This window comes from Chelon labrosus (assembly GCF_963514085.1).
Source record: "Chelon labrosus genome assembly, chromosome: 10".
Lineage (NCBI taxonomy): Eukaryota > Metazoa > Chordata > Actinopteri > Mugiliformes > Mugilidae > Chelon > Chelon labrosus.
In genome coordinates, this window is record NC_140360.1 from 8018195 (window position 1) to 8034056 (window position 15862).

General features: G+C 43.5%; 1 protein-coding gene across 2 annotated transcripts; it reads left to right on the top strand.

The window, feature by feature from the left end:
- Window positions 1-241: 241 nt before the first annotated feature.
- On the top strand, window positions 242-15800 carry mbd6 (methyl-CpG binding domain protein 6). Of its 2 annotated transcripts, none has more exons than XM_084553227.1 (13): window positions 242-960; window positions 1585-1807; window positions 2389-2528; window positions 4154-4256; window positions 4750-4921; window positions 5817-8204; window positions 8465-9459; window positions 9720-9828; window positions 9989-10134; window positions 10962-11729; window positions 11916-11968; window positions 12125-12191; window positions 14037-15800. In XM_084553227.1, the coding sequence occupies exons 3-13, from the start codon at window positions 2413-2415 to the stop codon at window positions 14106-14108; spliced, it is 4989 nt and encodes a 1662-aa protein (XP_084409353.1). In that variant the 5' UTR covers window positions 242-960; window positions 1585-1807; window positions 2389-2412; the 3' UTR covers window positions 14109-15800. The 2 variants fall into 2 exon arrangements, with proteins under 2 accessions (XP_084409353.1, XP_084409352.1); XM_084553226.1 differs by having other exon boundaries at window positions 242-641.
- Window positions 15801-15862: the final 62 nt, after the last annotated feature.

Sequence of the window (15862 nt, forward strand, 5' to 3'; positions counted from 1 at the left end):
ACACACACTGTGAGGGCAGTTGCTTAACTTTATCTGCTGACATTTCAGTATAATATAAAAGATTAAAGTGCAAATCGAAGAATTGCTAAAGGAAACGAGGGAATTGAGGGCAATCCTGTATGTGATATGCAATTAATTAGGCCTATTTTAATACTTTCAATAACATACAAACTAAATGTTTAGTCTGTTTCATACATATATTTATATATTGATGAGTTAAATGGGCAAACATTCGGTGTAGAAAGGTGGAAGAGAATGCGTAATTGTTAACAGCAGCCGTGTATCCCGGGCCTGTTATTATTCTGTCATTATCATGTCCTCTATCAAGGAGCTCCACACTGCACTCTTGTCTGTCTGGAACACTACAAAGGTCCCGTTGCATGTCGGGTACAATATTCCCTAAGCTCTCAATGCGCATGCCCGACAGAAAACTCCATTATTTTTTTTTTGCTCGGAATTTGTAAGAAGAAAAAAAAAAAACAGTGGACAACTGTGAATTGAGGATTACATGGGTCGTTATGGTTGTCGGAATACGTTTGAATGCTACACGGTCTAGCAGAACAGAAACCAAAGCAACGGCTGGATAGCTGCAGACCGGGAGCGGGACATCCTTCAGTCTCGTTGGGACACTACAGAATCAAGTAAATTTCAGTTAGCTCTCATAGCTAGCCTAGCCGATACGTTAGCCCCCGATATCCCAGTAAAAATGAAGCGTTATTGCCCTTTGTTTTTAACTCGGACTTGCAGGCGTTACATAAATGCTGAGAGCTGATTGACCGCGCAAGTACATGGTTTGGATTATATAATGGTTTATTTTACGGCAATTTATTAAAGTATCATTCGTTTTCAAAACATTCTCTGGCTAGCCCGTTAGCCAGCCAGCTAACTCTTGATTCTCCCGCGAGCCAGAAAAGCGAAGACTCCAAAACTTCGCCAACACAGAGCTTGACGCAGAGAAAGGTTGGTAGGTCCTGCTAATATTGCCGTTAGCTTACGGATATTCATAACTAAGTGTAATCTGGTGAGCCAATTCACTGTGTTTTCTTGTGTGGCATTATTATGCATGGGTCGTTTCGTGTTACCGTAGCTAACATGCAAGAGTTTTGCATCGGAGTGTTTTGTGCGCCTGACAGCTGTCACGACAACATAGTACAAAGTAGTGTAGCTTGCTAGCTTAGCTGTTAGCCTAGACGCTAGCTGCCGTGTCTCAGCCGTGTAGTTGGTGGGGGAAATTATACGCTGGACATACTTTACAACGGACTAAACAACGAATTAATGAGGTTTAAGTCTAGTCTCCTTTTACGTTGCTAACGTGTTAGCTCCTGAGTTGGTTGGTGGGATGGCAACTGCTCATGTTGCAGCTAAACATTCAGTAAACCACGGGCCTACCCAAACACACCCTCCTACTTCAAAGTAGCCACAGCTTGTTCTGAAGTTGTGTTGTATGGTGGAGTAATGCATTTGATGTGATCATTTTTGAAGTGCGCTTCGATCAGATCAGCTGTAGGAGAGGTTTATTGCGTGAGTTATTTAACGCGGCTGTCCCTGCCGGATTACATAATCCACCTCCACTTTTCTTTGCAGGCGCTCCGTCTTAATCCAAGCCCCTACTCTGATGTGAACCGAACAAACAACATCTGTAGGAGTCGCCCCGTCAGTTGAGGATCTGTCTCGTAGCTGCAGAAAGTCCAGGTGTTTAGACAAGTCAGGTTCTACTGGCAGTCTGTGTGCTTTTAACCCACCAGCATGTACATTGGACAGTGGATACTCTAGCCAAAACATATCCTGGCTTCCCAAAGATGACAAGGTACGTAGCATTTTATTCCTCATAGTGTTACATTTATATATCATTTCATTTTATTCCTCATAGTGATATATAATTTATTTATTTTGATGTGGCCACACCCATTAGTGACATGTTTACATCACATTTTTCGTTTAAACAGAAGACATTCTCTACAGACTTTTATCATCTGGAGTACAGACATAAGAAAAGAGCATTTAGTGGATGTTATGAGACATTTTTAGTGAGGAAAATATGTCTGGAAAGTCTCAGCAACAGTAACTGAGGCTAAATTAGTGCAATACATTTAGTTTGCAACTAGTCATGCATGAATTCTCGATTCTGTTAAAGCGAGGCAGACTTCATCAAGATGTCAAGGGTTAAATATTATAATATTTGATATTGCAACAGTGATATTTTGTGTTGGGTAGTGAGTTCAGTGTGACCTGCACATTTGGCAAGCGGGTCGCTATAATTGGACCTGGACTTCTACTGCTGGTCACTCCCTCGCTGTGCTTCTTCTGTTTACTGTCAGGTGAAATGCCAAATATAACCTTAAAAGAAAAAAAAAAAAAGCTGCATCAACACTTTGCTGCTTTTTCAAGGTTCTGGCAGGCCGCAGCAACACAATGATGGGAGGCAGTGAGACTGTCAGTGGGGACAAGGATGGTGTCCACACCGCTGCAATACATGTCCCCATCGGTTGGCAGAGGAGAGTGGAAGGAGGACAAGTGATCTACGTCAGGTGTGTTTAGCGGAACAGAAAACATACGAAGACCTATTGTTGATGTTTATTTATATCTGGATATCGGATTTTTGAAATTATACCAATGAATACCTGTATGAATGAGTGTGTGTGTCAGCTTAATTCTGCATGAATATGAATGCAAGTTTTTAAGGGACATGGCCTGGCAAGATGACTGTGAGTTGTTGGGATTTTTTTATTTTTTATTTATTTTTTATTTTTCATTTGCACAATAATGTATTATTTGTCGTTATGTTTTGAGGTTCTCTATCCATCCCTCCTGTTGTTCATCCATTACTTTCTTATCACACAAAATATCAAACCTGAATAGAAATGAATGGATTAGTTTTTGGTGGTCAAAGGTCAATGTCACTGCGATCTCATATTTGTCCTATCTGTCCTATCCTACACCTGTCTTGTTAATGCCATTTATCAGGGTGACATGGAGGGAATTTCTCCAAATTTATTTATTTGCAACATAATAAGATAATCCTTTAATTTATCCCACTATGAAAACTTGATGATGAAAGGGCCACATTACTGTGACCCCACAAAACATGTCTCTGCCCATAACTCAAGAATTCTTATGCCAGTAACTGTAATTCAGTTCAACACAAATGTCTAGTAGGAGTCCGCTTTCTTCACCTTCTTACCATAGATGTCAATATAGAGATGATTTGTATTATGCCCAAAAATACAAAACAAAAATTCCTATGAAGTCGTCACTACATGCAGTATATTAAATGAGTCTCGACAGCAGTGCATGTAAACTACAACTTCAGCGGTTGGCAGAGACATACAACACTGTGGCACCAAGTCTAGTTTTCCAAGAAGGGTTCCCCTTTCTGCAATGAAGACAAATAAGTGTTCTTATAAGCGGAGCCAGGACGGGACATATATAAAAACACTTTGTTTAGTGGGGGATATTAGTTAAATTCTTACCTGTTTGACCCCACACCAGGTCTTTGTCAGGGAGCAGACAATGAGATGAAAAACTAATATACCTGCGTTTTTAATACATCCCCTCTCCCTGTATGGCCAAAGAGACAGGTTCTCTCATCTTTGCTGTGACTAATCATTTTTAAGAGCAGCTTAAAGCCTCCTTCACTGATTCACTGCAGGTGTAACACAGAGGCCATTTTGCCTCCTCCTGTTGTTCTGCAAGGTCTTTTTCTTCTTTTTTCTGCCTTTACTTTCTTGGACACATATTTTGTTGAACAGTGGGTTGTGTCCTATTCAGAATTAAGCCTTGTGACATATGACATTTTATAATATGAACTGTATTAGCCTTGTATGAGCAGCAATGGATGTTAGTCATAACCTTGATACGTCCAATGCTAGTTTGTCATCCTCACACCTCATCTGTTCCTGTTATGTGACTTGTTCAATGTCATTGGGTTTTTTTTTTTTGTTACACTGAAACTTTGAGGCCGTTCTTGGAACAATTGTTTAATAATTAGATTTCTCTGATATCATTTTATGTGCATTTCTAATTTCCTAGCTGTGTTCTCTATCATATTACCATTGCTAAAATATAATTTCAGAATTTGAATTACTGGATTGATGACTGAACGTGCTTCAGTCTGTCTTTTCTGTTACAATTTCTCTCTACCTCTTTCCTGTAGTCCCAGTGGCATCGTCCTGTCTACTCTGGATGAGGTCAAGACCTATCTGTTGACTGATGGCACCTGCAAATGTGGTCTGGAGTGCCCGCTTATCATCCATAAGGTAAATCTTTCATATTCTTTTTTTATATTGATACATATTGATGTTGTGCTAAAACTATTCTTAGAGAGCTCCCTAGTCACCTGTTTCCCCTCTCACAAGTCTTGCTCGACTTCATCTTGCCCTGCCTGCCGTCCTCTCTGAACACAGCCTGCCACTCCCCTCTCACTCATTCACTAGTCCTGTATGCAGCGACAACACAGAGAGCGACACAGAGGGGAATCTAGCTATCAAAGAAGAGCTTGGTTGTAAAAAGAACAATAAAAAAAATTGTATTCTGTAGAGAGTGCCCAAAACAAGTTGCTAACAAAGGCTCGAGTACAACTTCACAACAGTGATATAAAGTGCAGTACAAAGAGTGTGTATCGCCCTGCCCTAATGCATACACGACTGTAAACATCATGCAGTGGTGTGCTCAGCTGTATTAAATTTGATAAAATGGTATGCTTAATGTTCTTTCTGAATCCTGTCTAATCCTCTTTCATTTCGTATGCAGGTTTTCAACTTCACTCTCGGTGTGAAGGTGGAACAGCACAGCCAGCCAGTAGGCAAAGCAGAGCAGGACATGACCAAACTGTGTAATCACCGCAGGAAAGTGGTGGCGATGGCTGCTCTGTGTCGGAGTATGCAGGCCTCACAACTTCCCTTTGCCAACTTTCATCATCCAGGTAAATGACAGAATACACTTTTTTTTTTAAATCTCTGTTGTCAGACAGTATATAATAAAATAATAAACATGTACTGTAAATTGATATAATGCAGTCAGGTCTCATGAGCGTTTTGTATGAGAGGGAGACCAAAAGCTTACAGAAGCTCCAATTCTGAGTGCACCATCAGACCTGAAAGCTGATGCGTGGCAGCATTTTGGATTTAAAAAGTGTGATGATAGAGAAGAGTTAGCCAAAAGAAATTCTTCTGTGAAAGTAGAAGAAAGCATAGAGGTTGTTATTATAATTATTTTTTTTAATGTTCCTTTTACAATTCCACAGTCTGTGCTCTTTTCGTCTCTTCTTTTTGCTTGCTCCGCTAAGATCTTTGCATAAACGTCATTGTTCATCAGAAAAACCATTATGTTTTCATTTATCCTATTTTAAACAAAATCTCATGTGGAGGATGTTTTTTTTTTTTTAATATAAAACAGATTTGAAGATGTGTGCAATTGTGAGATGTAGGCCAGAGTGGTTTGGGGCATCTACATGAGCAGACAGTGATTGTTATAAATCTTGTGTGAGAAGGTTGTTGTGAAAACACCTGCATCCTGTCAGTGCTGCAGCATTCAGACACATAGAGCTGGGCTGATTGATCTGTACTGTATTCTAAAATGTTCTCTGCTGGTTGATATATGAATAATAGTGCTGTACTTCAGAGCTGGAAACATGAGACATTGAAAAAAGGATGACGTGATGTTGCAAAGCTGTAAAATAAAACATCAAGGTGCTTTACCTGACAATGTAATTATGGCAGATATTTCACTCACAGTAATTAGTTTATAACCCATATAGTAATCATTTTATGAAAGCAGGAAAGTTAAATAACAAGTAGTGTATGTCTTCACATTTCCAGAGGTGAGCAGTCGTGTGGACAGCCGTGATCCAAGGGGGGAACATTCGGAGCGTGAAGAAGAGGACCGCAGCATTTACTATCCAAAACTCCATCCAGTCCCAGCTCGATCCCACAGCAATCTCCACTCAAACCCATGTGGCAGCCCCAAATCCTCCCACCATTTTATATACCCACACAATGGCTCCTCCCCAGTCCTTCACACAGGCACAAACTCTCACCATCCCCTAGATGCTTTAAGAAGACTTCACCATTCTTCTCTCCCAGCATCCTCCACATCTTCCTCCAGCTCCTCATTCCCAACTCACAGCACTGCCCAGAGGTCACCCCGCACCCCGACACCTCAGAGCGTCAGTCAAGGTCGAAGAACACCCAAAACTCCGGAGACTCCTGGCTCTCCACGGCTAGGGCCTCTCTCTTCACCTCCTCCCTCTTCCCCAATGGCACTTAGTAGTGGAGGAAGAGGAGCACAGACTCATACTCACCATCCTCATGCTGCCATTGTGGGAGGCTCTCCCCTCTCTCCATCTCCCTCCCGCTCTCCCTCTGTCCATAACATGTGTGTGTCTCCTCACCAGCGGTCCCGCCACCCTTCAGCCTCTCCTTCATCTCTGTCTGAACACGGAGGAGGCTCGTCAGCAGCAGAAGGAGGAGGACTCATGGGAAGTAACTTGTCTCAGAGGAGGAAATCTGCCTCTTCCTCTCCACACTCCCCAATGCCAAGTGGTTCCCCAAACCTCAGTCCCCACTTCCCCAAATACAAGCTGGAAGACATCTTGGAGCAGTTTAAGAACTCAGGCAACAGCAGCACTAATAATCACCATCTCCTAAACCCTACTAACCCCTCCTTACTGACCAACCAAAGCTGTAGTAATCCCCATTCTCTCTCCTTGAAGCCCTCAAAGAGCAACAAGACTCTGACCTCCAGTGCAGGAGCACCAGGTTTTGGGCTGAACTCTGCAGGGCCCTCTAGTTTACCTTTGGGGCCATTTCTGAACCACCATAGCCATCAGGGCAAGAGGCCACACCCAGCTTCTTTTCCGGCAAGTAGTTTGCTCTCTGCAGCTGCCAAGGCGCAGCTGGCTAACCAGATAACCCAGGGCCAGAGCTCCCATATGGCCAGCAACCCAGGGAGTTTACCCTCTTCTCTGGATGTCCTGAAAGAGGTGCAGCAGCAGCATCCATCAAAGGTAACAAACAGCACTTTACATAACAGCCACTCTCCCTCCTCCATCGCTTCTACTAGGCCTCCCCATCCCTCCCTTCTTGCAGCAGCCTCCACCGTCCTCATTCCTCCATCTCCCTCTCTGGTCCAGTCCCTGGCTTCCTCCTCAACCCACCTGCCTCCCACAGGAGAACGCAATGCATCTCACAGGAAGAGACAACGGCGGTCTCCCACAGTGCTCAGCATGCTAAGAGACCCCCAGCATCTGGCTAACGGGCCGTGGAAGACCCCACCAGAGGATGCCACTCCTGCTACAGTTATCAATCTTTCCTCTTCTTCAGCTTCCTTCCCCTCCTCCTTACACTCCTCCTCTACCTCAACCATGCAAAACCAGAATGCTGTCCTGTTGGATAACCATCACCAGTTCCTCCCCGGGCAGATAACCAGGCCCCCTGCTCCCCGACCAACAGCACACCTTTCTAGGCTTCCTCGGCCAAATGAGGCTCTGGATTTCACTACAGGCCCAACCCCTACACCCCTTTGTTTGGATCCTCCAACCCAGCCTCTTTCTGCTCTGTTACACCTGCTCAGTGTGCAGAATGCACAGGCCTCAGCCTCCAACTCTGCCTCAGCTCACTCTGGATCTTTATCCACTGAAGGAAGTGGACACACTAATAAACAGAGCCCCAGTCTATCTCCTTCTTTGACGCCTCATTCTAATGTCAGGCATCCACAGACCCGGTCACCAGGCCGAACAGATAACACTAATCCTCTATCCTTGGTGCCACAGCCACTTTCTCCTCCTCCCACCTCCTCTCCATTCATATTAGTGCAGTCCCAGTCTCTTTCTCGGTCTACTAAATCAAGTCCTCTACAAAGAGATTCTCCTCCTACAGTGTTGCCCAATTCAAATTTAGTTTTCCACAACAGCAGCAGTCCATCTCAGCAAACATCCACGTCTCACTTTGACAAGCATCCACCAACTGATAATCTGCAGAGCGCTATGGCAACGGAGGCGGGGAGTAACAGCACATCTACGTCAGTGGACCTGAGTCATTCTCAAGGGAGTGTTTCTATAGGGATATCCACCTCCCCAAAGCCCCTTGATCTCAGCAACCATGTCCTGGCCCTCCTCGCAGCATCCTCCACTGTTCCACAGGGGGAGGGCAATTCCTCCAACCATAGCACTGATATTCAGATGTCTTCCCCAGGAAATCACACTACAGGTGAATATAAACCTAATTCTGAGTATTTGCTCATTCAAGTGTGATTGTGAGCTATGCTTGTGGCATAATCAAGGTCTACTGTATGTGCATGTTTTCGGATGGTTGTAGCCTTTGTGTGTGTTTCTCCGAATCAAAGTTATTGTTAGCTTGTAAATTAAATGTTAACACTACAGACACAAACTGTTCAACTTAAGATTCTTCTTCTTCTATACTGCGTTATAAGTCAGCCTGAACAGAAATTATTTATTTCCTTCCCACAGGACCAGAGGAGCCTGGCTATGTGGACCCAAAGGTGTCCACATTGACCAAATCTCCAGTAGCCACCAGTCCCGGACTCACTGTGTCCTCTCGCCAAGGAGAGAATAACAGCCCCCCGACTCCTTCAGCTGTAGGCGACTCAACCTCTCCCTTACCTTTGGCAGAGGCCTTCCCCTTCATGAACCAAGAGCAGCTGCTTCAGCTGCTGTCATCCACAGGAGGTCTGCCATCTATCCTGGACTCCACAGTCCTAGCTTCATTGCCCCTAGGGGGGCTGTGGTTGGGAGGCCAACATTCACAAATTCCTACCAGTGTTACACCACAGCAACAACAGAATCTTGCAGAACAGCAGCAGTCGGAGCAGCAGCTACTGCTACAACAACAACAAGACACACAGCAGCAAAACCAAGATCAACATCAGAAGCAACAACACATTAACAATAACCCTCTGTTTCCCTTGTTGCCCTTGTTGAGTGGTGCGCAAGGGGAGCTGCCACTGAACCTTTTGGGCATGCTGAACCCACTCCCTTCTTCTGCAGGACAGGAAGCTGATTTAAGTGAAAAACCCAGTCTTCAGGCTCTGCTTATGGCCTCCTTGTTGCTCGGGCAACAGCACGCCTCTTTGTTACCTCTATCTGCGCTGGGTCAGTTGAGCCAGGTCAGCTTGGAAGTTCCAATTCAGCAGTCACAGCAGATCCCTGCCACATTGGAAGGCCTCACTCTGGACAAGACCTCTGGCCTCCTGGATCCATCCACCCTAACAGGACCAGGGCTCTTGGAGGTCACCCAGGGCCTTCTTCCCATTCCTGCAGGAGCTGAGGGCTCTATCCAAGCTCTACAGTCTCTGCTCCTTTCTGCCGCTCTTCCTCCTCCCCCTGCAGCCTTCCTGCCCCTCAGCCCTGCCTTGCTCTCCGCTGCCCTGAGCTCTGCTGAGCTTCACCCTCCTCCCAACACCCAGTTAGCTCCTGCACAACAAACCCAACATACCCAACCTCAGGTAGGCTCCCCATCTCCTATAGCTGTTTCCTTGGAGTTCATCCTAGTTACTCTGCAAAAACCTGAATGCTTTTTACTATAACTGCTTCAGTGTTTTCCCCTGCAGCAATCTGTTGTTTGTCACATTTTAGTTTCATTTTGTAATTAAAAATGGAAAGAATTTGTCTTGTCCTCCCATACTTCTCCCATCCCCACATATTATGAACAGTGAATTCATTATTTAATTTGCATGGAACTCTAATCTTGTCCTCTACTCTTCAGGTACCTACTGATGCTGGTATTGACACCCTCATCCCCGTTTCTCTCCAAGGCAAAGACAACCACATCCTCCAACAGTTACTGCCTACTTTGCTTAACCCTGCTTTATTAGGTGAGTTAGTCAATAATGGTTATATAGTTACAATAAATCGTCCTAAAGATTACATTTATTATTTTAGGATTAAATGAGCTATGTCTCTGTAGTGTTAAACTTGTAAGCACTGAAGCCCTTTAGCAGTAGCCCATTATATCAGTGACTTGTGTCTTTGCAGGAGATCTTCCTGGCATCGCAGGCCTACACAACATGATGGGAATTGGAGCAGGTTCGATTCTCCTACCCCCAGTCCAGGCCTCTGCTTTGGGAATGCCACTGCTGCAGGGCCCTGATGGAGCCATCAATATAATCAACAACATACAGGTAAAAAAAATGGCATGTACCAAAGTGTATTAAGCATATGGAAATGTACTCTCTGTCAACCCCAGCCTGCTTGTGTTGCAGCACTCGTCTCCTTCATGACGACCTGGCTCTAACTGCAAGCATTTTGCTTCATGTGCCAGTCAAGTGTGAATAGAAACTGGATTGCACTGCACAATTGGATGGAAACTTGGAATCACTAAACTTTAGCACTATTCACATGGGATTAGTGTTACCTGAGGATATCGTGTGATTCTATGTTTTACTTGAATACTAATATTGTTCCCAAATATGACGTCAAGGCTCTTCCAATTTGCTTCCACCCCACTAGACAGCTTCCATCTCATCATCCTTTGTGAATTTGCACTTGATTCTAAGCTGGCTTTATTCTGTTAACGGATTTGCATGCCACGTAGCGACATCTTGACTTTGCACCCAGCTGCTGTCCAAACGTTCACTCATATTGGCAGGCACAGCCTTCAAGGTTCCAGTGAAAAGAAGCAGAAAGAAGACGCAACTGCAGCAACTGCAGCTCAGTGTTATTTTAATTCCCAACAACATAATCATGGCACATTACGTCATAAGAGATTTGCTTACATTCAGGCTGTAGCTTGTGAAGAACGACATCCCCTTTTCAGCTGTTGTTATGATGTGTCATTCGATACACATTAAATCAATATTTATGTCTATATAAATATTAGATCAGATTCAGTGTCTGGGAATGTGGAAGTGATTTTTGGGGGGAGTTGATAATTAGCTTTCAGATTCTTTTGCATTTATTTCTTTGATTTGTATTGAGCGTAACAGTTTGCTTTTCTCTTTTCCTCCAGCTGAATCTTGCACCGCACTCAGAAGGAGAGAAGCCAGTGTCATTGCAGGAAACTCACAGCCCTGCCTCACAGGAAGACATGCCAGCTAGTCAAATCTCGCCTGAAGTGGTCCCAAGTCCTGTTCCCAATCTAGCTCCATCCCCGGCCCAAGAATCCACTCCACCCACTCAACGAGGTTCTGAGGGCAGGTCCGTTATCGATCCTTACACCTCTTTCATGGACACAATTTATACCTCCTTCCTTCAAGTCAGTGCAAAAGAGCAGGAAGACGGGGTCCACTTGGGGCCAACTGATCCCACTTCACCCTTCTGTGCCTTACCGCCTGTTTCTTTCCCTGTGGAGCACCATACCCCGTCCACCACCGTCCCAACTCTCCCCCAAGCAAGTGCCCCAGTCTCCCTCAGCCCACGTCGGGCTTGTTCCATCCGCAACCCAGACTTATCCCGACTCAACCTGGAGGCTGCAGCCCACTCCCCAGCTCAAGGGACACCCAAACCTACTGAGGATGAGTCTACATCACACTTACAAAGGAAACCGGTCATGGTAGAGGGACATACCCACCCAGAGCCTCCTCTGCCACCCATATACTTAGAGGAAGCCAAGACAGACTGTACTGGGCCTGCTGCAGCTGTGTGCCCCTATGTGGAGGCAGGGGTGGATAGGCAGGGACATCTTCCCCATGCCGGGTACCTCAGTCCTAGGGATGGATGCAGTGGGATGCCTAATGAAGAGACAGCAGGGACTTTGCTGAACACCGAACAGGAAATGGTGAGTGTCTGAGACTTCTGTGTCCTTCAAACTCACAGCACCCAACAAAAGTGGGTCATTATCTGGTTGAGACAGCAGAATTTTACTGACTACAAAAGTAGAAAGCATTGTGATGGTCTAGAGTAGCCACATTTTAAGTCACCAGTAGATGATAACTGAAGTAATTTTCTGCTTCTGCTCTACAAGGATCAAACCGAAGCAGCTGGTGGAGCCAGAAGAGGAAGGAAAAGGAAACAAACGTAAGCTGCCTCTTTGATAGTTCTCTTTTGAAATATTCTCTAGACGAGGAATCACCTGGATAAAATATTTCCTGTAAAATCTTTGATTCGCTGTTCCGTCATATTTCTTTGGCTACACAGTACGGTATAGTCACGTGTTTCTTTTTTCTTTATCAGGCTACAGAATGTGTTAGAAGACTTTAGAGACATGGATGCTACAGCACTAGAGGAAACCAAGGCTACAGTAAGGCTCAGCTCTTCCTCTTTAACTTGCATATCCGTTGTTTTGATTCCCTCGTTCGTTATATTAAACTGTTTTGAATCAGGCTCTTTCCAAGCCCTCCAGCCTTACTTTAAAGAATGTCTTGTTTTCCCCTCAGATGTTTGAATTTGGTGTTGTTAATTTCCAGCAGCCCGACATGGTTCTAGCTGTGCCATGACTTTTCTCAAACCCAGCATGAGGTTCAAATTATTTGTGGTTTTGAGTGAAATGTCTCAGCGGCAATTTGATCTGCCTTAACTTTGCTCCTGAGTATCAGTTAGCACCATGGCTTAAATATTGACAGTCAATAAGAACATGCCTGGTAAGCATCAACTTGTTTGCTTTGTCTTCACAAGTATGTTAGCCTGCTCACTAGGGGCGTAATTATAAGCAAACTTCAGGGTTCAGTTTCATACTTTTATACTTAAATGCCTTCCATTATCTGTTACCACTAATACTGTGTAAGTCACAGGCAGCTGCAGCCTCTTCCAGATGACATTAGGGTTATTACAGGGCTAACACAAAGAAACAGACCAAGATTCACTCTTAACCTGACATGCATATCACATGCAAACTCCACAAAGAAAGGCTCTGGCTGGCCGGCTGGTTCGTAGGCAGGTTAAGGCACTCAAGCTTAGCACAAAGTGACGCTCCTTTTCTCTCACTCCGAAGACACAGAGGACAGGACAGGACCATCGTGTTTGATAAAACTTGTCACTTATTTTCAGCGTGAGCTCCACATGTTGGGCTGAGCTGCGCAAACCTTAAACCCAGTAGTGCGAGTAAGTGCATTTGTGTTTCATAAACTTGTCACAGTGTTTGTCCAGTTTGCAAGGCTAACCCTGCTGGTGTAGACATGGCTGTCGGACAATAACTGGGGCACTGGCAAAATGTTTGGCTAGAGCTGACTGTAGCTGTTTGACTCACAGAGTGTATTGAACCGAGGTCATTTCATACTTAACGTTGCGTTAAGTATGCATGGTGTGGGATGAATACATTAACATGTAGCTTAGTATAGCCTCACAAAGCTGCTAGCTTGGCTATAGAGCACTAATCGTATAACTCAAATAGCTTCTGGGAGAGGAAATCAAATACATTTTATTTATATATAATAAATAAATATAACAGTTCCTATTGTCTCAAGGCGCTTTACAGAACCCAGAGTCTAAAACCTCCAGAGCAAGCACTGAAGCGACCGTAGCATGGAAACACTCCCTTTTAACAGGAAGAAACTTTGAGCAGAATCCAGCTCATGTGGAGGGGAACTATCTGCTTGAGGCCAGCCAGGTGGAGACATCAAAAAGAGAGAAAAGAGTAGAAGAGAGCAGCAGAAGAAACAAGACGATACATACATCTGTCATACATACATATGAGTACATCATACATGCAGCATTTAAACAAGAGTACAAGATATACAGTAGACAGTTCATGTTACACAAGTCTAATGTTAGTTTCGAAGCTTTCTGTTATGTCACAAGGTCTTCATCAGCCCAGTTGTTCCATTTTTGTGGATGGTTTATGATCTTTTAATCTTTGTTGTCCTAAAGCCTCAGAGCAAAATGTATTCTGTATCTTCCAAACAGTAGTGGTTTAAATTGTAGTGTTTTATTTTTCTGCCCTTCTGTAACTCAGAAGGGTTAATTGCGTAAAGGACTTCCTGTGGAGAAATGTTTCTGGAATCTGGAAATGATTGTGCAGTTTTGACTGCACTTGTAAAGTCATTCCACCACCGCTTGGAAAGAGAGGGGGCTGATGTGTCATTAAATTCTCTCTCTCTCTCTGCCTCTCTCTCTCTCTCCCTCTCTCCCTCCCTCCCTCTCGTTCCAGACGGCACTGCTGAAGCCTGAGAGGTCAGTGCGTGGCAGGCGGCGGCGAGGCGCCCGGTCTCAAAGGCAGTGATTGGTGGAGGGCGCCGTCAGTCAGAACTGTTCACCAATGAAAAGGCAGTCAGACGCCTTTTCATTTCCCCTCCATCTCTCCACCCTCATCACTACTGTTTAGTCCTTTTTTTTGTTATTATTATTATTATTATTATTATTAAAAAGAAAAAATCAACTGCACTAATATGATGCTGTTGTCATGTCAACCATTGTTATGGCAACCACTATGAAAAAGTACATAGGAAAGAATATCTAGTCGGATAAATTTATTTTTAAAAGGTGAAAAAAGAGATTTTGTGGATTCTTTTTTCTCCTTTAGGTTTTTCTCTTATAGGTCTAGGTCACAAAATATTGTCAACCACTGTGATCAAGGATCTGTCAATTAGGTTGTTGTAAGGAATATATCCACGAGAAAACATATAGAAATAACAAGTACTGTTTTCTTCTCATCAGTGTGTTACTGTGAGTCAGGATAAAGCCCATCTACTTGAACGATGCTCTCTGTTAAGTGTGTACACGTACGGGTGAGTGTGTGCTTTTGTTTGTGTGCGTTGGGACAACAGTGCTGTTGCTGAGCCCCCTGCTGATCCGACTCTTGGTTTCGGTAAACCAAACCCTGTCTGTCAGTCAGATAAAAAACGGGCTCTCTGCAGTTGTATTTCAAAGAAACGTTCCTGAGGTTTTCAGAAGGTGCTGAAAGAGAACATAAGAAGGAAATAACTTTTTTTTTTATTTTTTTTTTTAATCATAGCATGAATTGACCTTAAAAAGGGTCAAGCCAAGGAAATGATATGGTTTCTTAGTAGTTTACATCAACCACAGATCATTGGATATGATTCCACGTGTCCTGTGAGATGCTTCTGAATGATATCTACATGAATCATTTGTTTGAAGTTCACATGAGTCGCTGACCAAGTGACACTGTGGCTCTTTGATATTTGCAGCAAATTGCGAACAGTTCATAAAACCTTGAGCACCGTTTGGCACCGTTTTTTATTTTTATTTTTTTTTGGCAACCCTTTTACATTTCACATGCTGTGTTGATATTTTTCTCTGTGAAGAATTACATGTAGCTCTGGTGTGATGGAGACCCGACTGAGTTTTCACACAACCAGCCACGAGACAAAAAAAAAAGTGTAGAAGGATTTAATTTTGAGACGGAACCCCCGAGTTTATAGAAAGTACTGTATGTCCTTTTGGTTGAATGGATGGCTGGAATACTTAAAACGCAGAGAGCGATCATGTCTTATGTGGATCTGTAGAGTCCGTGTGTTACTGTGGATTTGGAGTGATATCCTCCCTCTGTCTCCTCATGTCACTGTTGGAGCTCTCCTCCACACTCTGCCCTGCCCCATGAGTACTGGCATCTCTAGCTGTATTTAAAAAAAAATAAATAAATAAAATGGCAAAAAAAAAATGAATAAAAATAAAGAAAAGTGAAAAAGAAAGCAGATTATGCAATTTCTACACTTGGAGATTTGTACATATGTACAGTTAATGTGTTTTATTTTGATTTTATATTGTTAGAGAAAGACGAGAGAAAACAATGAATTGTGAATTTTTCTGGGAATTGTAATTAAGTATTTTTCTCATTCTACCCCTTGCGTTCAATACTTATGTTTAAAAAAGATGATTAAATTGTGGACTGTAGCTTTCTTTTTTTTATATGGGAGTCATTTTTTATTTAATATTAAACTATTTACAGAAAATGCACCTTGTGTCGATTTCTGTTCTGAATATGAGGATATGGAAACTGGTGAGGCAGCTTATAGA